Raw genomic sequence first — 24463 nt, forward strand, 5'->3', positions numbered from 1 at the left:
CCTCCCAACACAAACCATTCTGTGATTCTGTGACTTTTAGAAGAGTTACAGGGGCATCCATAAAAAGATGACACATGGAGTAAGTTCTTCCTTGTCCTTCCTTCCATAACTCTTTTCCTGGCCACCTCATTTTTGATTTCCTGTTTGCAATGACATATTTAGTGACCTCATCACCCAGCAATTAAAGAAAAGGAAGAATTAAGATTTAACTAGAGTTTAATTTCCCAAGTCATATTTTTTAATTATTTTATATATATGTATATATATATATATGTATATATATACCCAAAGGGCAAAGTCAGAGTCACAGACTGGTTTGGGTTGGAAGGGACCTTAAAGCTCATCCAGTTCCACCCCCTGCCAAGGGCAGGGACATCTCCCACTAGACCAAGTTGCTCAGAGCTCCATCCAACCTGGCTTTAAACACTTCCAGGGATGGGACATCCCCACATTAGGACACATTGACTGAGCCCCTGAGTTGCTGCAGAACATCCCTCATCCCACCACTTCCAGAGCTGGTCCCACGTGTGTCTGCAGTGCAGCCACTGGAGAACCAGAGACCCTCAGCCAAGTTTCCCACTTGGTAAAGCTCAGCCTGGTAATAAAACCGAAGTCGGTGTTTCTCTGCTGTTTTCAGTGTTTCTGTAATGCATTCCTAATGGAAATGAGCTCTGGGAAGTTATTAGTCTCACGTCCCTCTTCTGCTCCAGGTTTGATGCCAAAGTTTTTGCCTGGGGGTTTTTCTCTCCCCCAGCCCTTCTCTAACCCATCTCATTTGTGCTCCCTGTTTGGCCAAAGTCAATTTAGCGAAGCAAATGGAGTTACTTCTCTTCAGGTCAGTGATGATTTCTCATCCTTGAGTTCCCTGCTTAATTTGCTGAGAAATTTTCTGATTCTGAAGTCCATTTTCAGCATTCCCCCCTTTTCCACAGCTCTGGGACGGAGCACGGGGCTCGCTGGGCTGGACCTGGGGCTTCTCCACGTCTCTGCTCTCACCAGACCGTGTTTTCTTTGCTCTGAGGGAAGTTCAGCTGCAGGCTCGGCTGTAATCCTTCCATCCAGGCTCTGTCCCTGCCTGTGCTCTAACAGGAAAGCAGCAGCTCTCAGGAAAGAGTTAATCCCAGCGAGGCTTTGGGATCCTTTGCTGGGGAGAAGGCTGATCTTTTGTTTGTTTTGAAGCTGCTGGCAGGAAAGTGGGGAGGAGAAAATTACCTAAGTGATAGTGAGGTTGCCATGAACTATATAAAACTGGGAAATCAAAGCGGAGCAAACTCCACCTCGCAGTCTTGAACCACAAGCACAACCCCTGAAGAGAAACCCACCCCACAAAACTGAGTGATCTCAAAGGCTTGAACTCCAACCAAGCTGCATGAGCTCAGAGCTGCTGCAGGACTGAGAACCCCGGAGCTGTCACGGCCAGCTCCAGTTGTGGTGGGAGCTGGGAATGCTGTTCTTGGGAAGTTTCAGGGTGATGAAGCGGAGGCAGCTCTTCTGGATCGCCCTCTGCGTGCTGGAGTTGGCTGGTGAGTATTGAAACACAGAAAATACCAGGGTTGCACAAGAGACCAGTGCATGGGGCGACTCCTGGGCGACTGGGGAGCGGCAGCTTTGGGGGGGAGGATGTGTTTTAACGAGTCTGAAGTGGCAATTTCACACCCAAACCCCGCGGTGACGTTCTGCAGAGCAGCCCTGCATCAGGCACCCCGACCAACACACCCCCAGCCATGCGCTGGAGCAAAGTGCTGCTGGTTTGAAAAGGAGAGGAACCAGGATCTAAGCTGCCTCCAATACCGTGGATAACACGAGGGGATGGGAATGCAGCAGGCAAAGGGAGTGCAACCACAGCCAGTTGTCTCTCCTCCTGCCTGGGTGCAAATGAGCCTCACTTTTGTTTTGTGGTCGGAACTAAACATTTGCTGAAAATCAAATGAATCTCCATAAATATTAAAATCTCCTATTCCAGCTCTTCAAATATTCATCATATGAAGCAGCGAGTAACAGCACAGAGACTTTTCTCTAGGTACTACTTTTTAAAGGGTTATATTTTAGGGAAATATTATCATTTTGGTCCCAAACCCAACAACCATGAAGTAATAAAAAAAGGACTAAAAAAAGTGAAGCAACACTTTGTGTGCTGCCTGGTGTGCTGGGACAGGAGCCAGGAGCCTGCGGGTGTCTCCTCAAATGTAATTTTTCCTTATTCACACGAATGTGAGCAACAAGATCTGCTGCAAGAATTCGCTGTATTTTGTTCCTCTGTTTCACGGTGCTCCTTTAATGTTCCCCTTGCTGCCCAGGTATATTGCTCACCTGAGCTGCTGTGCCTGACCCTCCAGCCTGTGTAAATTTTACAGGAAGGAAAAAAAACAATTTTATTTAGGAGAAATGACATTTAGGACTGCCTGGTTGGGCTGAACTGAGCAGCGAGTGGGTGTAGGACAAAAAGGTTTACCTGAGATGCAAAACCCCAAGTTCCTTGTAGCACAAAGCAAAAGTGATACAAAAGTGATAAAAAGCTGGGATTTGGGAAAGACAAAGGGTGACATGGTCTTTAATGCTGAAAAATGTCATTGCACAGCCCGTGGTCATCATTTCTGAAGGATGTTTCTTGCTGGGAGGTGGAGGAGGATTTTTTTTCTGCTCGGTGTAGGTGCTGAGAGAAATCAAGGAGCTCACCCTGGGGGCACTGCGTGCTCCTCACCTCCCTGGAGAGTCTGAGAGAATCCAGCAAAGCTTCCAGTTGTGCAACTCCCTATGGAAATCCCAAATTTGGGCTCAGGTTGCTCCTGGCAGCGCTGCCGAGGGTGGGACAACCAGTCCCCTCCTGCTCCCAGGACACCTCCAGCTAAAGCCACGTGGGAAAAATCCCTTGTGCCACACTGGGCCAGGGGCAGGAATCCAACAAATGCCATGTGTGGATGCAGGGTGGGGAGGGTGGAGTTTGGGTACCAGGACCCTGGAGTCAGGGGCTCCACGGGGAGCAAATCACCTGGGAAAGGCTCAGCTCTGGCCTCTGCCTGGTTCTTTGGGGATCCACGGAGTTCTAGTGAGTGTGGGAGAAGCTTACAACAGATCCCTGGTCCACAGAGAGGGCTGTTACTCCAGGAATGCTTGGGAACCCTCCCGAGCTCCAGGTAGGATGGTGTGAGGAGTTTGTGTTGGAAAACTGGGCTTTGATAAAGCACCTGAAGGGCTGTCCTGTGCATGTGTCAGAATGAACATGGAAAAGAGAGTATATATTATATTTGTACCGAATTAAAACACTTTGTTTCTTTATTTAACCTTTTATCTTTCTTTTTTTTTTTTTTACTGTCTTTTTTATTCACCTCTGCCAAGCTTGATCTTCAGCAAACCCTCTTTTCTCGCGATTTTCAAGCGTTCCTTCTTTCCTTCGTTCCTTTTGCAACGAAGTTCTAAATATCAGGAGAGGGGGAAAAGGAGCTTTAAAACTTCCAGCTGCTTGAGCTTAACATCCTTCAGAGGCTGCACATAGTAACTGCTCCAGCCAGGAGAAATCTCAGTCCCTGGGAAGGTGCCGGGCTCCCAAAGTGCTGGAGAGGCCCCAAGCCCAAGGAAAGCCTTGGTCCAGCAGCTGGGCTTTGGTGTGGCAGCTCGGGGGGCTCCCACAGCCCCCCTGAGCCACCACGGCGGCCCCACACCCATATCCTGTCTGGGAGAAGGAAAAAGGGGGAGGGAAGGGATTTTTATCAGATATTTCCAGAGGGAAGAGGGCTCCACCCGCTTGAATTCCTGCCACATGGCTGAGAGCTGTAAAACTGGAAAGGCATGAGTAATGCCGGCTGGAGCCCTTGGAGGAGCTGCTGCGGGAAGCCTGGGCTGGCTGCAGCTCCAGAGCTCCGTGTCCCACAGTTCCATACCCTCCTCCTCTCTATCCCATGTTTCCATACCCTCCTCTTCCATATTCCACTATCCCATACCCTCCTCTTCTCTATCCCATAGTTCCATACCCTCCTCTACTATACCCCATGTTTCCATAACCTCCTCTTCTCTATCCCACATTTCCATACTCTCCTCTTCCATATACCAAGGTCCCATACCCTCCTCTTCTCTATCCTACATTTCCATACCCTCCTCTTCTCTATCCCACAGTTCCATACCCTCCTCTTCTCTATCCCATACTTCCATACCCTCCTCTTCAATATCCCATGTTTCCACACCCTTCTCTTCTATATCCCACAGTTCCATACCCTCCTCTTCCATATTCCAGGGTCCCATACCCTCTTCTTCTCTATCCCACGTTTCCATACTCTCCTTTCCTATATCCAGTGGTTCCTCACCCTCCCTGCAGCCTCTGGGACCAGCAGTACCATGTCAGGGGCAGCCCTTTGCCATAGCCCTTGGAGCTCCTGGAGCTTGGAAAAAGAACTTTCCTCAGTGCAGAGCTGGAGAAGCTCCGGGTTTGTGTGTCAGAGCACTGAAGGAGGTGCCCAGTTACCAAAAGGTTTTCCAAGAGAAATCAGCAGTGGCAGCACAGGAGGTGCAGGTTCTGCCTGGGGATCTCTTGGGTTTGCTTTGCAAACTTTGGAAACTTTTCTCCTGTTTCCTTTGCCACTGCAGAGGTGGGTTTTTTGTGGCCCTGGTTTAGTGCTCAGGGATGAGTGTTGGACCAAGCCAACTCCTTTAACATTTACATGGTCGCTTTTGCTTATTCAATTTGAGCTGAGATCCTTTGTCAGCCCCATTATTAAAATATTTTTAAAAATCTGAGGCATTTACTTTTGAAATCTAAGTGGGTAAATAAAATAGGTACCCTGAAGAGCAGTTTTCTTTCCAATATCTGCATGTTTTTACTCCTGCACTTGCTTGCACTGCCAGGTGAAGATTTCTCCCAGGTTAATAAATAGCTTGGCTTAAACTCCCAAACCCTTAATACTCACAAATTGACAAAGTTTACTAAAGCCATTAAAAATGTATGGTGCAATAAATGACCCACTTAAACTGAGCACCATGTGGCTTATCCAGCCCACATCTGGATCATTACTTATCTCCTGAGTCCTCAGGTTTCAAAAAACCCAGCCATGTTTTCTGTTAAAAAGGACCTGCACATGCTACAACAAAGGCAAGAAAAAGAAATACAACGTGACAGCTCCTCTCCCAGCTTCCACCGAGCAATATCCAGGCTGCAATTCCAATATTCAGTGGTGAAAAGGCTTTGATTAGAAGTACCTCTGGTGCTTTACAAACATCTGGAACAGCTCAGAGGTGCTTGGGTGGCTGTGGCACTCGGGGAGGTCAAGTCCAGGCGCTGCATTGTTCTGGTGATGTAAAATTTCCTGCTCGTGTCCATGAAAACACGGAGTTGTGCGTAAAGCCTGGACTTAACTTTGTGCTCCTCATTATTCTGGGCACGCAGTCCTGCCTCCTGCTTTTGATTTGTTAGAAGTCATCAGGAAAACTTGGTGATTTAACCAGCTGGAACTGAATTGTCTTGGAGAGAAGAGACTTCTCCCTGAAACAAAAGCTGTGCCAGAGCCTGAATTCCAGCTGCTGACACCTGCACAGAGCCCTCGACAGGGCCCCTGCCTCCCCCAGAGCAGCTGCAGCCCAGGATGGGGTGGGATGGGATGGGATGGATGGAATGGGATGGATAAGATAGCATGGGATGGATGGGATGGGATAAATGGGAATGATAAGATAGGATGGGATGGATGGGATGAGATAGATAGGATGGGATGGGATAGATAGGATGGGATGGGATAGATAGGATGGGATGGATGGAATGGGATGTGAGGAGATGGACTGGATGGGATGGGATGGATCTTATCCCATAGCATGGGATGGATGGGATGGGATAGATGGGATGGTTAAGATAGGATGAGATGGATGGATGGGACGGGATGGACAGGACAGGATGGGATGGGATGGGATGGGATGGGATGGGATGGGAGGGGAGGGGAGGGGAGGGGAGGGGAGGGGAGGCACCAGTGCAGGCAGCCCCATGGGGCCAGGTTGGGGCACCCTTTCCCCCTCAGCACCCTCTGGCCCAACCTGGCAGTGCAGGAGCAGCTCTGCCTGCTGCCAAAATGAACCTCAGTGGTCTCAGCCTTTTCTTCTCACAAACCATCCAGGCTCTCTGGGCCTGATCCAGCAAAATCCTGACATCCTGATGGAGAAAAATTCCTGCCAGGACAATGCAGGGTCCTGCAGGACACAAACACCAGGGCTGTTTACCTGGCACCGGCACTGGCAGCTGACCAGGACCTGCCAGTGCTGCTCCATCCCTCGTGGAGGGTGGCTAGGGAGGATGAAGTAACTTTTCTTGGAGCTCGGGCTCCCCTGGGCAGAAATACAAATGAAATAACACATTTTGTGTGATTTTCTTTTTGATGCCTGGATAAGAATCTTAAACACCAAGAGCCCTCGGGTAGAGAGTGAAGCTGTTTGTTAAAAGTGGAAAGAGATCTTAAGAACAGAGAAGGTTGAGGAATGGGGAGAAATGCATTTTCACTGACTCATATAGTTCATTTCAGAAGGAAAAGCTGGAAGTGTCATCTCTGTAACACAGCAGGAAGCAATATATAAACTTTAAGTTAGAACAGCAAACCACTCTCCAAACATTCTGCTTTACCTCCAAAGATGTTTTTGCTCATGAGTCAGGGCTGATCCCAAGCCAGTGGGAATGTTTCTATTTACTTTGAGATTGTGCCTGCAACTGTAAATCCAACTTATCTATCCTGAGGCACACAAGTGATCTCTTCCAAGGCTTGAGTCTTTCCTCCAAGGATTATAAACCCAAACTACTATGAAATCCAGCTTTGTGCAGGGCTTTGTGCATCCATCAGTGAGCTGAGGATGGGGTGGGATCAGGGTAGAAACGAGCCTGTTCTCCTCCTCCTGAGAGCTCTGGAGCCCCTGCAAGGGCTGCACCAAAGCCTGGTGCTCACCCAGCTGAAGCATTTCATCTCTGAGCTTCTCCCAGCTGTGCTCTGAGGCACCCTGCCATTCTGGGGCATTAAAAAGTGAATTTGTGAAAGCAAAGACCCTTCCCTGCCTACCCCCGGGGACTCAGGGCTGGAGGGGGTGGTTCAGCAGCCCCCTAACACCTTCCTCTGCCCCCAGGCAACGCTGCTGGGAACCCAACAGGGACACCTGCACCCACAGTCACGGACATGGCAGAGGAAGGCAACACCAGTGGGGCAACCACCAGAACCATCGGAGCCACCGGGGCCACCGGAACCGCCAGCAGTGCCAAGCCCACACCAGACACAGCTGGTAACTGCTCCCCTTGTTCCCCCCGTGATTCCTGGCAGCATTTGTGTTAATAATGAGATTTTAAGGCATGGTTTGTGCTCTGAAAAAACAAGAGGCGGATAGTATGGTCAAAAGCTTTAATTCTGTCCAAAATATCCCACCGGGGGACACCCGGCCCTGCTGTCTTGAGGGTGGGTGGCTTAGACCCAAAACAGCCAGGAGATGGTGGGATAAAAAGCTCATCAATCTTTATCTCAACATACATGTTAGAAAGGGCACCTGTAAGAGGTCTGGCAGCCTTTGGCAAGAAGAGGACCAGGGGATATGGCTTTAAGTTGAAGGAGGGCAGGTTTAGATTGGATATATGGGAAGAAATCCTTCCCTGTGAGGGTGGGGAGGCCCTGACACAGGGTACCCAGAGAAGCTGTGGCTGCCCCATCCCTGGGAGTGTCCAAGGCCAGGTTGGATGGGGCTTGGAGCAACCTGGGCTAGTGGAAGGTGTCCCTGTCCATGGCAGGGGGTGGAATCAGATGAGTTTTAAGGTCCCTTCCAACTCAAACCATTCCATGTTTCCATGATAAGGGGCCAAGCTCAGGCTCTGAAGGGCTCTGAAGGAGGGACCCTGGCACACATGCAGGTGCCTTTCTCTCGTGCTGTTTGGGATCAGTGCATCTCTTGGAAGACTCTGGGTCGGGGAGGAGTGGAGGGCGATGCCGGGGAGGGGGGATGGTGGCACCCTTGCCCATGTAACCAGATCATGAAGCACATGTAGCAATTAGGCAGCTGAGCCAAAGCTGATGACTGTTTCTTGGAGAGCCAAGGCCTCATTCTGGTGCTGGCTGTGACAAATCAGTGTTGTACCTCAGTCACTGCAATGTCACACATTGACTTTAGGGGATTTCAGCTTTCTCATGTCTCCTTTCCATTGCATTTCTTCAAACCTGAAGCTGCAGCTGGGTCCCTGACAGGCGTTCCCAGCTCCACAGGATCCAGTGGGGAGCAGATGAGCCCCCAGACCAGCCAAGCCCCCACAGTAGAACTGGGCACCTCCTTGGAGACACAGAACATGAGCCAAAGTGTCCCCACGACCAAGAGCCCAGAGACACAGCCCAGTGAGGCAGCAGAGGCCTCGGGGTCCACAGTGGATATGAAGAGCTCTCCTGCCACCACGGAGCACCCTCCTGTCTCAGCTGCCACCCTGCCACCACACACAGCCAGGGACAGCCCAAAGGTGAGGATGGGGGGCCACCAGGAGGCTGGGTTTGCCTCACAACCCCCCCCAACAGGTCACTGATACCACCCCTGTGTGTTTTCCCCTCCAGCCCTCCCCTCTTCCCATCACATGTCACAATGTCAAGGAAGTGAGTGACACTGGAGCCATCTGCCTGCAGCTCAACGAGTCCACCACCTGTGTGAGTGTCCCCAGGGGGGAGGAGGGGGGACACGCAGGAGGAGGGGGGGCTGCAAGGAACCAGCTCAGGGCAAATTCCTGCTGCGACTCTTGCAGTAATGGGGTCACCCACCGTACCTGGAGGGTCAGTTTGGGGTGGGGAGCTCATGGCCAGAGCATCTGAGCTGTGCCAGACTGATGGAGGAGGGGATGGTCACAGCAGTCCCAGGAAGATCCCAAAGGGATGGTCACAGCAGTCCCAGGAGGATCCCAAAGGAATGATCAACCCAGGGAAATGCAACCTCCTGGCTGCATAAAACCTCTTTTTTTTTTTTTTTTTTCATGATTAAGCTCTGAGGTCAGTTCAGCTTTTAAAGTATCTCCCACCATGTTTAGCAGGAAGTTGCCTTTGTTCTTCTTCTTCCTCTTCCCTGTTGAGAACGCAAGTGCCTTTTTTTGTCTTGCCAACTGCCCTAGGAAAGAAAACAGGGCATTTGAAGCAGCTAATCAGTGCCCCCATCGACTCCTAAGGGAATGCCAGGCTCTCTGTAGCTGCCCCTGGCCTCGTGCACCAAAAATGAAGATTTATAAAATCAGAGGAGGGTCTGTTATGGGTGAGAGGAAGAATCCTTTCACACTAGAGGTACAACCTGCCACAGAGGGTGAGTGGTCCTGGATGCTGTGGGATGGCAGAATGGGTATAAAATACGTATAAAATACACAATTTTACTTCTGTCATTCAGCCATACTGCTGCCACTCAGGATGAGTGAATTCTTACCTGGCTTTTCTCTGCAAATTAGTGGTTGAATGGCATTTAGACTTGCTCCTGTTTACAGGGACTGTACTTTAGCAAGAACCTACGGAGGGAAACTCCTCCGGGAGCGAGTGATTCCGACCACAGATGCCATCTAGTGGGCTCTGATCCCTCCTGGGCACAGGGTTTATGCATCACATATATGAAGGGATGCACATAGAACAGACAGAATATCCTACAGAGTCGTACCTCACCCACTCTTAACCCTCCCTCCACGTGAAATGATTCAAACAGCCCAACTTCCCCCCGTGTTTTTTGGGCGGCTCCCACCCCGCAGCAGATCTGTCCCCTGCCTCCACCTCAGCAATCCTGGAGTAGGAACAGCCAGCCCAGGCTGGACCTGGGAACCAGATAAGAGTGTCTGCGAGGGGAGCAGATAGGAGGGAGCGTGTGTCTCACTTTCCTGCTGGCCTTTCCCAAAGCAAATGAGCAATCAGCTGGCACCCGGCACCGCTAATTGCAGAGGGAAATTCTGACACTCCGATGAGTTCTTTCCACAGCAGAGAAAGGAAAATACACACTTGGGTCTCTTGTTTCCATCTTGGCCTTTCTCACCCCATGCCAAAGCTCTGTAGAAACAGCTGAAAGTGATTTGTTTGTTATTCTCCCATGGATAAGTTTGTGCATTTTTGCAGGCTGGGAGGATGTAGCGATCGGAGCACAATGCTGAGGTAACTCTGAGGCAGAGGGAGGAAGGCACTGAGCCTCCTGGCTCTGCACCACGCTGCAAGATGAGAGGGTTTTCTCCTCTTTTCTCCTCTGCACCACACTGCAAGATGAGAGGGTTTTCTCCCGTGGGGACTGAGGGGAGGGCAGGGGCAGGACAGGGGGTTCAGCTGGAGCCTGTCTCTGTCTCAAGGGGGTGGGCACGGCCATGGCTCAGAGGATGTCCCCAGCTGGGAGGATGTTAGGGAAGCTGATAAGGTCTTTTAGCAACTGTGGGCTCTGTCTCCAAGCCTGGCTGTGGCTGAAAATAGCCCCAAGGAGAAAGCCTATCCTGTCTGATACAGAAACTGGCCAACAGAAGGGAAAGGCTGCAGCTCCTCACTCCTCTTCCTCTTCCACCCAAGAGTCAGTTCAGCTCTAAAATGTGAGAAATTGGTGGTTTTTTACCTAGCCTTTGATCAGCAACCTAGCAAAAACACTGAAGACATTTCCTAAACAGGAAGGCTCAATGCTTCTTTGTTATTTCCCTCCTTTCTCAGCCCCTGCCTGGGACTCTGAAACAATAGGGCTCTTCAGATGGCTGTTCCAGTCCAAAAACTGGAGAGACTTGCCGTGCAATTCAGGTCCTAAATATAGATTTGTTTAAATGCCATTTTCAAAAGTTGCTAATAATATCTTCATTTAATTTATTCTCATCAAGTTAAGAAACAAGAAATAAGCATCTCCACTTTCAAAGTGTTGGTGTTGGGGGTTTGGGCAGTGGTGAAGTGGGGTCTGACACCTGGATCAGCTTTGCAGGGCACAGATAAGCCACCAAAACCCAGATGTGGAAGCACAACACCACCATCAGCGTGGCTGAGGTGGAGAATTTGTCAGTCTGGTTGGTTTAATGGCTGTTCTTTCTGAAAATTTTGCAGAAACACTTTTTAGAGAGGAAGGGATCGGATCTATGGAGAGCAGTGTGTCAAGAGAACGCCCACCCCGTTCCCTCCCCCTGCCAGGTCAAACTCGCCAAGTCTGAGGTGGACCACCACTGTCTGCTCCTCATCCTCAGCGGAGAGAAAGGTCAGTGGAGAAGATCACAGAATCATGGAATGGTTTGGTTTGGAAGGGATGTTAAAGCTCGTGTTGGTTCCTTCGGCTGCCCTCGACAGCGCTGGACAACGACCTCGGTGTGGGCAATGGGAGAGGGAATGTTTGTGGGGAAGGGCTGTGGGACACACATCCTGGGAGCAGACCTCTCTCTGCAACCACTGCTCTTTCTTCTGGGCTCTTGTACAGCCCTGGGGCAAAGGCATTGCCCCCAGAGCAGCAGAGGGGCTCTCAGCCCCTCCGTGCTCAGCCAGGCCCTTCTGTGCTGACATTTCCTGCAGCAGGACCCCCTGTGTAACGTGCCTCTCCTCTTTTACACCTTGCAGATCCCGCTCCACATATGCTCAAGGAGTCTCACTGGGAAAAGGTAAATTCCTTAAGCAAATTCAGCTGGAAAAAAATGGGTGGTCTGAGTGGCTGGAGAGATGAGATTTTTAGGTGGTCAGTTGAGACTGGGGGTAGAGGCTGAGACTTGAACCTGCCTCCAGTTTGGAGATGCCTGATGAGTGTTGGCACAGGAGACCCCTGGAAGTGTTCAGGGCCAGGTTGGACGGGGCTTGGAGCTACCTGGTCTGGTGGAAAGTGTCCCTGCCCATGGCAGGGGGTTGGAATGGGATGAGCTTTAAGGTCCCTTCCAACCCAGACCAGTCTGTGATTCCATGGTTGGAGCCACAAACAGCGAGGCAGCCATGCACCATAAGAGCATTAATACAAGCCATGGAGGCAGAAATGCTTAAAAGGGTTCTGTAAAATTCTGTAGTGTTTTCTCAGAAAAGGTTTAGATCCCAACAATGACTCTTAGGATGCAATTGGCTTCTTCGAAGTCCCACCTGACATTCATTAATTCCTCCTCCCAGCTTTCCCCCGAGGCTGCCATTGGCTCGTGGAGCTGAGCTCCAGGTGTCTGTAGATACATAAATGGCAGAGCTGCAAGAGCAGCACACAGAGAGGTCTCAGCCCTGCAGATGTGTGTGCTCTAAACCTCGGGGTCTGAGCGCTCTGGTCCAAGGGAGAAAAATTCCCTGCACCCCAGGAGACTCCAGGTTGGAAATGAGACAGTGAGGACATGAGAGCTCACAGGGCCAGGGCAGAGCTCAGGAGCTGGGGTAGCAAAGCCCAGCTTTGTTTACGTGCAGTTCCACAAGGAGGTGAGGAGCAGCATTGTTTGAAGTCGGTGCCTGTTCAGCAGATGCACATGTTTCCTGTTTGTCGGACTCCCGGCTCTCTTTGGTGTTTTGGTTTTTTTTTTCCCAGTTTGGAATAAAATCCCTGAAGTGGGACAGCGTGAGGAACCACCAGGACTTTTCTCAGAAGACCCTGATCGCCTTGGTCACATCTGGACTCCTGCTGGCGTTCCTGGGCTTGGCTGGATACTTCCTGATGAGGCGGCGGAGCTGGAGCCCCGCGGGGGAGAGGCTGGTTAGTGCTTACCACTGGCAGAGCCGCGGGTAGAGAGGAGCCTGGCAGCGAGGGGGGCACCTGCAGGGGAGGAAAGGGGGGTGCCCAGCACCCTGTGCCTCAGGACCCTCCACCCACGTGTGTCCCCAGGTCATGGGACAGCTCAGCCCCGTGTTGTGGCTGAGTCTGGGACAGCCTGGGCAAGGCAAAGGGCAGGAGCAGGGAGGCCAAAATGTACAGGGTGAAGGAAAACCTCTCTTGCCTTCCAAAATTAACTCATAGCTGATTGCTCCCGTGGGAGAACCGCCCCTTTCTTGCACGTACTTCCAGATCTAACACTTATTTTTGCTCAGCAGTAAGAACCCAGCCAGCAAGACCCCTCCAGAGACACTGAAAGCTTATGAATTTGTCATTAAAAGTGACACATTTTAATTTCCATTCGCTGTGTTTGAGTTCCGTGTCTGTCCTGTACCCTTGCTGTAATAAAGGCTATTTCTCCCCTCACTTAACAAGCAATGGTAATAAAACATATCAAGAAAGAGACAGAAATCTCCTATTTCCATTTCCCCCTTTCCAGGCAGGCTGACCGCTGAGGACTCCTCCCTACCAGTGAGTTTTGGGAATGTAAAGTTAGGCCTGGCCATGCTTTTCCCCCACCTCTGAACAACGTGAGCAGTTGTGTCCTGGAAAGCCATTAAGGTTATTTCCTTGCCAGAAAGGATGCTCCCCAAACACACAGATGGGAAGTCAAGTGTGTGTGTCAGAGGCAGGGACATCACAGCTCAGGCTCTCCAGCCTGCTGTCTCTGGATCCCTGGATGCTTCCAGCAATGGAAATGTGTGGCTGGGAGCTGCCCATGGCAGTGTCAACCCAGGTTTTAGGTGAGATGTGTCCGTCCCACACCTGTGGACATGGAAAAGGGGCTGAGTGAAACACTGAGGTGGGTGGGAAGTCTGTCAGCCATCCATGCATTGGATGCTGCTGAGGAAACAAGGAGCAGCTCCCAGCTGGGAACTGCCACTTGGATCACCAGTGTCCATTCCATGGACACCAGAAATGTCACAGTCTGACACACAGGGAGTTATTGTGAGGGGACAGAGGCACCTCTGGATTGCCCTGGGTCCTCCTCACAGCAATGCCAGTGACCAGCCCTGCAGAGAAGTGCAGCCCTGCACCTCTGCTGGCAACTTGCTGCAAGCTGTGTACCTATTTATATAGGCTAAGAGGAAGGATGGGGGAAGAAATTGGGACAGTTTCCATCATTTTCATTCCCAGGTGCTTCTTTCTTGGCCCAAGTGGACAGCAGACATGGTCTGTCACGGGGTGGCTTCGCAAACCAAGGCAGTGGCAGCTCTAAAACCTGTTATGAGAAAACAACAAAACCTTCTCTTTTCAGGTCCGGGGGGGGGGGAAAAAAGCACTTCCTGGCTGGTTTTCTTGCTTCATCTTGCCGTGGCATGGTTCAGGCCCTCTGTCCCCCTTCTCGTCAGCGAGAGCACTGCCCCTGCCTGCGGTTGTTTGTTCCTGCTGCCCAGGGATCGCGGGCAGCCAGCCAAGCCCTTGCCTGCAATGCCAGCGGGCCGCCGCCAGCCCTGCCCCTCCCCTGACCCTGCCTCTGTTCTTTCTGTACCTGTTCAGGCTGAAGACCCGTATTACACGGAGAACGGTAGCCAGGGCAACACGATGCTGATGACGCCCTCCCAGGAGCAGCCGGAGCCGCAGGAGAAGCCGAACCTCAACGGTGGCACCCAGGAGAACGGGACTGGCCAGGCGTCCTCCAAAAACGGGCACTCGGCCCGGCAGCACAGCCCTGCTGACACCGAGATGTGACCCGGGCCCAGGCGGCCCTGAGTGAACTGCGAGGGCAGCAGAGAGGCAAGGGAGGGCAGGAGTTTGCCGTGGACAGTGGGGGAATTGCAGACCTTTTGTTATTTTTGTTATTGTTTCTGTGAAGAACTTCAAAAATCAGCCTAGAGCACACTGAGAGCCAGAGCTGCCAAAGACCTGCTTCTCTGCCTCCTCCTCCCATTGACCACACAAGAGACATTTATTTTTTTGCAGCTGTTCTCTGCTTTTGTTGTTAGAAGAACATCATGAGAAGTACAAGTGCCCTTAGCCCTCCACAGCTTCTTAGGCAGAGGCAGGCTGTGTCCAAACAGTCCAGATTTCTGGTAGCAATGTGTTAGGCTGATGAAAGTAGTTAAATTGGGATTTCAGTGACAAAAACCTCTCAGGTTTCAGATAGTTTGGGTTAACAGAGTTGTTTATAATCTCATCTTTGTGTTAAAATGCAGGATTTCTTCCTTTTTTAAGACCATCAGGCATTTAACCCCCTTCTTGTGTTCTAGGTCTTCTCTACTATTTCCTGCTCCAGCAGAGCTCTGTGTAAAATTTTCCATGTGGAATTGAAGGCTGAAATGTCAACAGACCTCAAACTTGTTTCTTTTTGACTCCTACCAGTACACAGGTAGTTGTTTTAGAGCGAAAATCTCCCCCGGTCTCTTTGTGTCAGGGACTGGGGACGTGTGACGAGGCAGAGCCAGCATTTTATCCCTTGAGTGAGATGGAGATCACTGGATAGGGCTGCAGGGCTCTGGGAATGCCAGGAGTCCACCACTCTCCCTGCTGACACGTGGGGATTAGTGCCCAGTGGAGGAATTTGGGAATAAGAGAAGCCAAAGGACTCCCAGTGGGATGAGTGTGAGACAGAAACCTGACTCTGTGTTTCTCCCTCTGCACCAGCAGCAGGTACATAAACAATGAGCAGTATTTTCACTTGGGTAAGTCCCCAAACCCCAGCAGCAGGAGCAGGTCCCTCCTGCTCCCAAGGCAGGAGGTGCTGGAGCCACATTGCTGAGGTTGAGCCCCCAGCAGCTCAGTGGGTGCCAGGGACCAAGAGCAGGTTTGTTCCTCATCCCAAGCATATGTAGCTCATTTTTAGGGAGCCAAAGCCCTGGTTGTGCCAGCTGGTGTACCATGAGGGGTGGTGGGTCAGATGTTGCTCAGCCCACAATCTCTACTGGCACCAGCAGCAACATCCACATCCCAAAAGCAGCCCTTGAAGCTGATCTACCCTCTCACTAGTGAATTCATCCCAACCTTTTCCCAGTGCTGAAGACCTGAGGGGAAGGCTTTTTTTCTTGGTACAGCGACTTAAAGCAACGACAGCAACGTGCCCATCATCACCTGGGGCTCTTTTCATGGGTGCAAGAGTCGTTTAAACACAATTAAAATACTTCAGGGTGTTTGTTTTGGTGTGAATCGCTTCTCCCGAATCTCACTGTAAATAGTCCCGGTTGGGTAAAAAAAAAAAAGAAAAAAAAATTAAGTATTAAAAATCAGCTTCTCCCGATGTGTCCTTGGAACAGCAGCGTGTTTATCCCACCGGGATGTGCGTGGCTGTGGCTGTGCCAGCAGGACGGGAGGACAACGCCTCACGGAGGGGTTGTTTCCCAGCAGAGTTCCCGTGACTAAAGGCTGTGGCTCGTTCTGAGCACATTTTCCCTCTTTCAACAAACACATTTTGCAGGACGAGCGACGCTGCAGCAAAACTGTCACACCTCGCTCGTTTGGCTTTTTTAAGACATCCAGTTAATCCCTGGAAAAACAAATGAGGCTCCAGAGGGATGTGCAGGGCTGGGGACTGACCCGCCAAGGGGTGTGAGGGTTGTGTGTGTGAAGAGGAAGATGGTTGTTGTTGGTCACAACAACCCTCTGCAGTGGCAGAAGAGTGGCTGGAAAGTTGCCCAGTGCAAAAGGACCAGGGGGTGCTGGTTGGCAGCACCTGAACAGGAGCCCAGCTCTGCTCAGGTGGCCAAGATGACCAGTGGCACCTGGCTCGTATCAGGAATAGTGTGAAAGCAGGAGCAGGGCAGGGATTGTCCCCCTGCACGGGGCACTGGTGGGGTCACACCTCGAGTGCTGTGTCCAGTCCTGGGCCCTTCAATTCTGGAAGGACACGGAGGGGCTGGAGCGTGTCCAGGGAAGGGGACGGAGCTGGGGAAGGGACTGGAGCAACAGGAGCAGCTGAGGGAGCTGGGGGGGCTCAGCCTGGAGAAAAGGAGGCTCAGGGGGGACCTTCTGGCTCTGCAACCCCCTGACAGGAGGGGGGAGCCGAGGGGGGTCGGGCTCTGCTCCCAGGGAACAAGGGACAGGAGGAGAGGGAACAGCCTCCAGCTGTGCCAGGGGAGGGTCAGGTTGGACATCAGGAGGAATTTCTGCCTGGAAAGGGTGGTCAGGCCTTGGAAGGGGCTGCCCAGGGAGGTGGTGGAGTCCCCACCCCTGGAGGTGTCCAAGGAATGACTGGCCATGGCCCTCAGTGCTCTGGGCTGGGGGACAGGGTAGGTATGGGGCACAGGTTTGAATTGATGGTCTTGGAGGTCTTTTCGAACCTTAATTGTGATTCTCCCTCACTCTGGGCACTCTGCAATAACCAGCAGTGGTTCCTGCATCAAAGAATTTGCAGGGAGATGTGCGGCAGCCCTGTATTGTCTCCTCTCGTGGAGGAGCTCCACTGAAGGCAGGAGGTTTGCTGACCTGGGCCCCTCCTTTTGGGGATGCTCGACCCTTCCTAGCGCTTATTCCCTGGCAGAGGCACACCAGGACCTCCTGGGGGATACAAAATACAGCTAGAAAACACCACCAGCACCTGTTTTGTTGTAGTTTGGCGCAGTGTGACCTCTGGCAGGCTGAGCAACAGATGCAGGAAAACAAAATTACTTTCCCAGGGAAAGCTCTCCCAGAGTCTTGATTAGCTCTGGGAGGTGGGACAGGGAGCCGGGGCCCGGCTTTTTTTTTTTTTTTGTCTTTGGGCAATTGTTTATCTAATCAGCACTGTGTCAAAAGCTGGAGATCTAATCAAACGTCAGGTGCGTTTTTCACAGCTCAGGGTATGTCCTACGGGCCGAGCAGAGACAATACAGTTACAGTCAAGTGCTCTGGCCAAACAAAAGGTTTCGCTAAAGCCTCGGGATTGAGGGAAACGCCGGGAGCGGGTGGCAGAGCAGCGACGGTGCTGAGCCAGCGGAAAAAGCTGCACTTCCAGCTCAGGAAGCTTTTTGCCTGTGTGTAAATACAGGCAGGCTCAGCTCTGCCCCGCCAGAAAAGGATAATAATTATTATTATTATTGTTATTCCTTCCTTATCAAACCCCTTGCATTCCTTCCTTGCCAGGCAGCCTCCTCCATCCCCCGCGGGGTCACAGATGGTTTTGGGCCACTTTGGGGGGCTTTTGAGGGGGCTAAACCGATCTCAGCTTCCAGCAGCAACCTGCTTTCCCACAAACGTGGTTCAAGGTTGATGGAAGTGCTCTTACCTGGTTCACAGTCTCACATCCTGCTCCCACACGGTGTGTTTAGCTGGTGGGGACCCTTATTTTGAAAATAATATATTAATTAAAGAAATTTAATATAAGGGGATCCTTTATATGAAAATAAGCGGTGTGGAAACATCCTCCAGGGAAGAATGGTGGTAAATACAAGGTGTTAAATATAAATAAATGTAAATATAAGTATTTATTAAATAGCTATATAAATAGAGATATAAATAGATAGATTATAGAGATAAATGCAACACATCCTTTAAATGACATGTCCATGCTCCTGTCCCAGCCTGGAACAGAAGCAGGAGCCCTGACACCACCCAAGCAGTGCCCAAATCCTTCTGCAGGTTGAAAGCAAAGATTTTTCCAGAAATGAAGGGATACCTTCTTATCTGACCTGCCAAAGTGCTGCTGTGAGCTGAAGGTGGCTTACTCTGTGCACTGCTGAAATCAATCAAATTTATCAGAGCAAATAAGTGTTAATTAAGTCTTATTACCAGTGTCCCTCAGTGGATGTTCCTTCCCTTCTGTAATAAAGACAGCACAACCCTCCCAGGTGAGAAAACACCTGCCCTGCTGTATTACAAGCCCTTCACAGCAAAACATCATGTCCTGGGACAGGGAAAAGCAGCTCCACCCTCTGTTTGCTGGTTATTAATTTCCTTTTCGTTGAAGTGGAGGGAGGTCACAGCCCCAGACTTAAACACCCCAAGGTTCCTGCGCGACTTTGAAAGAGCAGCAGGTACATTTTGTGTACCAATGCTGCTATCTGCTGGCTGCGCTCTGCCAGAACAGTCACTACTTGGCTCTAGAGGGCAGCTGGTACTTGGGGAACGGTGCCCAGGCAGAAGCAGCTCCCAAAAAAGGGTGCTGCCCCACCACAGTGCCCCAGCAATCCAGCCCCGAGGCACAGTGACACCATTATGATGGAATTATAAAAGGCTAATGCAGACAGCATGGGCTTTAAAGTGTGTATTCTAGGAATGGGGAACGTCTACAATGGAATTTCTAGCATGGGTTTCGCATCAATTCATTTTCCATCTGCTTGTTCAGTGCTGGATCCTGCAAAAAAACTCGCGTGGGAGTTCCCCAGTAGTCGCTGCACCATCTGCTGCCGGGACATGGAGGAGTTTTGGTCCCAGACCAGGTGGGCTTTGGTGACATCCTGTGTTCCAGCTCAGGTGGCTGATGGGGAAGCAGCTGGTGAAGCAGCATCCGTGGAGCCAGGGCACATCCCTGTGGCTGGAGGGAACCAGCAGTGCCCTCGGCTTCCTCCAGTCAGGCCCACTGGACCCCAGTTTTGGGCCAGCCACAAGCTCAGTATTGTGAGATGGACATAAAAGCATCTCTTGGCTCTGGTAAAAGGTGATGCTCGAGCTCATTTCCTTTTCTTTCCTTTTCTAACCATAGGAAAGAAACCAGCACCGTGTGAAATCCATGTCTGCACCAGTTGGATATTTCAGTGGTTGGACCTGGCAGTGGCTGGACTTGATGATCTTAGAGGGCTTATCCAACCTTAATGCTTCCATGATTCTCTGATTCTGTCTTTACTTTCAAGGTAAATGGAACAGCATCTGGGTAGGGCTTTTCCATCACCCAGAAAAAAATTATATTTACAATTATTTGCATTACAGGCACTTCACGTGTGTTTTAATTCTGAGTCTTTAATCTTAGCCTTCAGATCTATTTAATTTGCTGGTGTTTTGATTTGCAGTAACAGACATAAATGAGATTATCCATCCCTTGAGATGAACTGTCAAAGGCAAATGCTGAGGAATTGGGCTCTAAAAACATTTTAATGTACTCGTGTTGCAAACCCTGCAATGGAGCCAGAGATGAGCAGAGATCAGTGTGAGCCAGGACTAAGGTCCCAAAGACCACACGGTGTGAGCAGGACCTTGGGATGATGCAGAGCTGTCCCCATGTTCCCAGGCTCACCTTATGGTGTCGGGAGAAAAGAAGTTTCACTCCTGGTTCCACTCCTCTGAGTGCAGAAAAAAAGGTCTGAAAACTCCTATCACTTTTCTTCCTGCATTAGACACAGATGTCCCAAGGGCCCTTTTATGAAGAAAATTTATTTTCAAGTTACATACTTTTTTATTCCTATAAATTAAGCAATATGTAACTCTACTGACCCTTAGTTATTTATTTGCTATTTCTGGTTATTGTGGCGGGGGTTTTTTCTTCATATTTTTTTTTATCTTCTTGTTTGCATCTTCCTTCTTTCCTTATCTTCTTCCTGCCCCAGAGGCTTATTTCTGCTTTGGCAACATGCTAACGTGTTTAGGAACGATAAGATGTCTAATTAATAGTTTAATTAGCAGTACAAGGTCTTAATAGCTTATTAAAGGAAATACATTCAGAGAATTCTTTTCCTTTCCTTGCCTTGGTACAATATAATTTACCAGCAAATGATAAAACAGTTTGAAACTGCTCAGACTTTCAGCGAGGAAAGTGGGGCTGGATTGGTGATTTCACGGGGGATTTTGCACCTCTAATACTATTATTTTGTTGTTGTTGTTTTAAAACAATTTAAGAGATTAACAAAAGCGATCGGGAAGGAGCAGCGTGGCTGTGGTGCGCGGGCAGGAGCCCGAACGAGGAATTAAATCCCTCCTTTCGCGTATAAACAAGTCCTGAGGAAGGTAAACTTGCTCTTTAAGAGGCTCGGGCTGAAATGTCAGGTCGCGGTCGGAGCTGGGGCAGCTCGGCCACCCTCCCGCTCCTTTTTCACTTACGTTACTTTAAAAATCATTATTTTAACTCGAGGCATCCTTGGTTTATAAGCTCCAGCAGAGTACGGCCCAGCTCTAAACCCTCTGGATCCCTCCTGCTTCCAGCAGTGAGAAACTCCAGCGTTAAATCCTGCTGGGAGCAGAGGGAAATCAGAGCGCGTCGCTGCAGCTCGGATTCCCCGGGCCGCCGTGTTTTTCCTCTGACCCACACAAAGATTTCTTTCTAAATTTATCACAGCGTTCATCGGCAGTCCCACTTAGCGCAGATTAGGAGGCTGGGCAGGCAGGGCCCATCGGAATGAGGGCAGGGGAGCCTGGAAAAGCTCGCGGGTGGCGAGGCGAGGGCAGGGAATGAGCGAGGGGCAGGTGCAGCCCCATCCCTGCTCCCGACCGGCCTCCCCGCTCCAGAGGATCCTTCCCCGCGGGCTCCCTGCGGCCGGAATGCTGCACCGAGATGGCAGCGCCCCAGCTCCTGGCCGGGTCCAGGGACGTTTTGCTGGTCCCTGGAGGCCCCCGGTGCTGGCACCGCTGGGGAATTTCCACTGGGCTGCGGAATCCTGCCGGCTCTGCGCAGGTCGCGAAGGCGAAGCAGGATTTGGGGAGCACTGGGGAGGGTCTGTGCAGCACCCCCAGGGCAACTGAGCATCCCTCCACCTCCCCAGGCCTCTCGTGTCCCCCCCAGCACGTCCCGGGCACCATCCTGGGTGACTGAGGGACCAGAGCTGTGGGTTTGTGCCCCGTGGACCCCCACGCCGAGGACGCAGACTTGTGAGCCCCATCCTGCCGTGGGTGCTGGCTGGTTTTAGCCACGAAGCCCTGCCCAGGGAGTGTGAGCCGTGTCTGGAATCACGCAGGGAAATTATGCAGTTCCAAGGATGGCATAATTGGGAGAACGCTTGACTAGCGCAATTTTCTTATGTGCCTGTCAGCAAATCACTTAATCTGTGCTGTGCCAAGTTTCCCAGCCGTTAAATGGGGAATGATTATCCCACCACTTCCTAAAAGGGAGTGAGAATAATACCCATTAATGACTGTGGAGGTCCTGGAAGGTGGTCCTGGAGATGTGCAGTGACACACGCAGTGGCTGCAGACCTGGAAGGAACAGGCAGCATTTTAAACCCAACCTTTAAACATTAATTTCTCCTCCTGCTGCCTATTTTTTTTTTGTTTAAGCGAGGAAAATCCCGAAATAGATCTGTGTCTATTTGTGCCGGATTTTCAGAGACTTCACTGCCATCCCCTGGGACGGGACATCCCAGGTCCGCTGGGGAAGAAGAGGAAAATTCCGGGAGAAGGCAGCTCGGTGAGGGTGGAAGGGGGGCTCTGGGGCGAACCCCTCGCCCTTCATCCACTGCCCCCGACCCCCCCTCGGGGACTCGCTGCCTCCTGGGAGTTGTAGTCGGTGCGGGGTGACCTTGGCCCCGCTGCCGCCTCCTCCGCAGGGAGCCCGGGGAGGCCCCTCCGCCTCCCCCGCTCCGCCCCAGCTCGATGCGGCCCCGGCAGCCGCTGCGGCCCCCCGGGAACGGGCCGGGAGCCGCGGGGATGATGATGCGCCAGGCGAGTACCGCGGGCGGGGAGCGGGGGGAGCGGGGCCGCCGGGGCCGGACACATCCCGAGAGCACCCCGCGCACATCCCGGCTGCATCCCGAGCCAGCCTCCTACGCGCTTCCCCTGCACACCCCCTGCTCGTTCCCTGTCCCCCCCGCCACCATGGACATCCCCTGCACCCCCCTGTGCACATCCCCTGCACCCCCCTGTGCACATCCCCTGCTCGCTCCCTGTCCCCCCCGCCACCCTGGACCATCCTCTGCACCCCCCTGTGCGCATCCCCTGCACCCCCCTGTGCACATCCCCTGCTCGCTCCCTTCCTTCCCACCACCATGGACACCACCTGCACCCCCCCATGCACATCCCCTGCGCCGCCCCACGGACCCCCCAAAGACCATCCCCTGCGCATCCCGTGCACCCCCCGTGCACGTTCCCTGCACCCCCCCCCGCGCATCTTCCTCGTCCGGCGCGCCCCCCACTCACCCCCCCGGTTTATCCGGGGCACCCCCATGCGCATCCCCCGCCTGTCCCCGCCTGCATCCCCCGCACCACCCCACGCAGGTCCCCCCGGTTTCGCCCCCTCTTCCTCGTCTCGGGGCTCCGCCGCCCGCCGGGACCCCCCCTCGGCAGCCGCGGTTCGGGCCCGAGGCCACGGGGAGGGAGCGGCCGCGGCTGGGGGAGGGACCGGAGCGGGGAGGGATGAGGGATTGGGCACGGCCCCCCCTCCCCGGCCTGCTCTGAGTCGCCAGACTTACGGGGGGTGATTTAAAATCGTCATAATGTGGATAATAATAGTGATTCTTATAATAATATCGCTAGCAATAATAACAATAACAATAATAACAATAATAATAATAAGCAACAATAAAAATAATAATAAATAGTAATAATAAAAATAGCAATAATAATAAATAATAATAATAAAAATAATAATAAATAGCAATAATAATAAATAGCGATAAATAATAATAATAATAAAAATAAATAGCAATAATAACAACAACAATATAATAATAGCTATAAATAATAGAAATATAAATTAGCAAAATAATAATAGCATAATAATGGCAAAACAATTATTATGGCATAATAATTATAGTAATAGTAATAATAATAATAATTGCAGTAATAATAATAATCACAATCATAATCTGATCCTGTTACATTTAAACAAAAGGACCCACATAGGTAAAATTTTAGCCAACTCTGCCCAGGCTCACTCCTTCCTAGTGGATAAGCAGGAATGACAGTCCTAGGCCAAATGGGAACATCAGGTGGAATTTAAGGGGTCTCTCACTTTATTTTCCCACAAGGCCAGGGGGGTTTGGAAGTTGCTGCTTCACAGCTTCGTGTTCTCTCTGCTTTCCTATTTCGGGATAATTGCTCCATGTAGCACTGTAACTTCCACGCCATGGGTTGTTACATTCTTGCTCCCTATTTTTGCTCTCAGAATATATGATGCGGTTTCCGTTTGTGGACTGTTTTAATAGCGAGGTGGCTGAGACAAAGTTTACTCAATAAACTTGCCTTTCCCCTTGAGCAGCTTTAGCTTAGATAAACTGGCTGTGAAGTCCCCGTTTAGCGTGGGACTAGGACTGTTTACCATTCATCATTGTTAGTTAATTGCTGTTTGGTTAAATATTTAGTTTGGATTAAGTTCTTTTATGCCCCTTTCTTAAAAAATAATAAATAAAGGTGTGTTTAGCAACGCGGTAAAAGGCTTTTTAGAAGGCTTTTCAAAGACACTCTGCAGGAGGGAAGCTCCATAAAGCTTCTTTTCGGTATTTTGCATTTAAATTTTCTTAGTTGTAGTTTGCTGTGCTGTTATATTTGTAATTAGCCAAGCTGAAGCACCAAGGACATTGGACTGTTCCCTGGAGTGACTGCAGACTTGTCTTCGCTACCAGTGTCATTCTTTAATCTGAGAAGAAAAAAAATCATAGAATATCCTGAGTTGGATCGAGTCCAACTCCTGGCCCTGCACAGGACAGCCCCAAATACACTTTTCATCGTGGTTTAAAGCCACCAAGTCCAACTGGTGGCCTGCAGATGGACCGTGTTTGGTGTAAGAGGACAGTGGGAAGGGCAGGTTTGGGAAAGGCACCGAGGAGGGACTTCACTTAATACACTGAGCCAGCAACAACCCTCCTGCTTTTCCAGCCCTGTGGGGAGTTACCGAGCAGCAGGGTGAGGAGCTGAGTGTCAGGGTTAAGCCCCAAAGCAGTTCTGTGATTTCAGGTGCCAGGTCCTGCTCCCTGCAGAGGCGAATGGCACCACGAGCATCTCC

The 24463-nt window shown here is 51.0% G+C and overlaps 1 protein-coding gene across 1 annotated transcript; it reads left to right on the forward strand.

Moving 5' to 3' along the window:
- Positions 1-1076: 1076 nt before the first annotated feature.
- CD34 (CD34 molecule) lies at positions 1077-15834 on the forward strand. Its single transcript, XM_027717825.2, has 8 exons — positions 1077-1523; positions 7081-7233; positions 8160-8443; positions 8535-8624; positions 11001-11148; positions 11502-11542; positions 12430-12594; positions 14212-15834. Exons 1-8 carry the CDS (start codon positions 1445-1447, stop codon positions 14401-14403), a joined length of 1152 nt encoding a protein of 383 aa, XP_027573626.1. The 5' UTR covers positions 1077-1444; the 3' UTR covers positions 14404-15834.
- Positions 15835-24463: the final 8629 nt, after the last annotated feature.

This window comes from Pipra filicauda, unplaced genomic scaffold (genome assembly GCF_003945595.2).
Source record: "Pipra filicauda isolate LSUMZ 115617 unplaced genomic scaffold, ASM394559v2 scaffold460_size520110_pilon, whole genome shotgun sequence".
NCBI classification, from domain to species: Eukaryota; Metazoa; Chordata; class Aves; order Passeriformes; family Pipridae; genus Pipra; species Pipra filicauda.

Coding starts and splice junctions, on each gene's coding strand:
- CD34 (XM_027717825.2), top strand. CDS start 1,445: ATGCTGTTCTTGGGAAGTTTCAGGGTGATGAAGCGGAGGCAGCTCTTC. Junction 1,524..7,080: donor CTGCGTGCTGGAGTTGGCTG/GTGAGTATTGAA, acceptor CTCTGCCCCCAG/GCAACGCTGCTGGGAACCCA. Junction 11,149..11,501: donor CATCCTCAGCGGAGAGAAAG/GTCAGTGGAGAA, acceptor TACACCTTGCAG/ATCCCGCTCCACATATGCTC.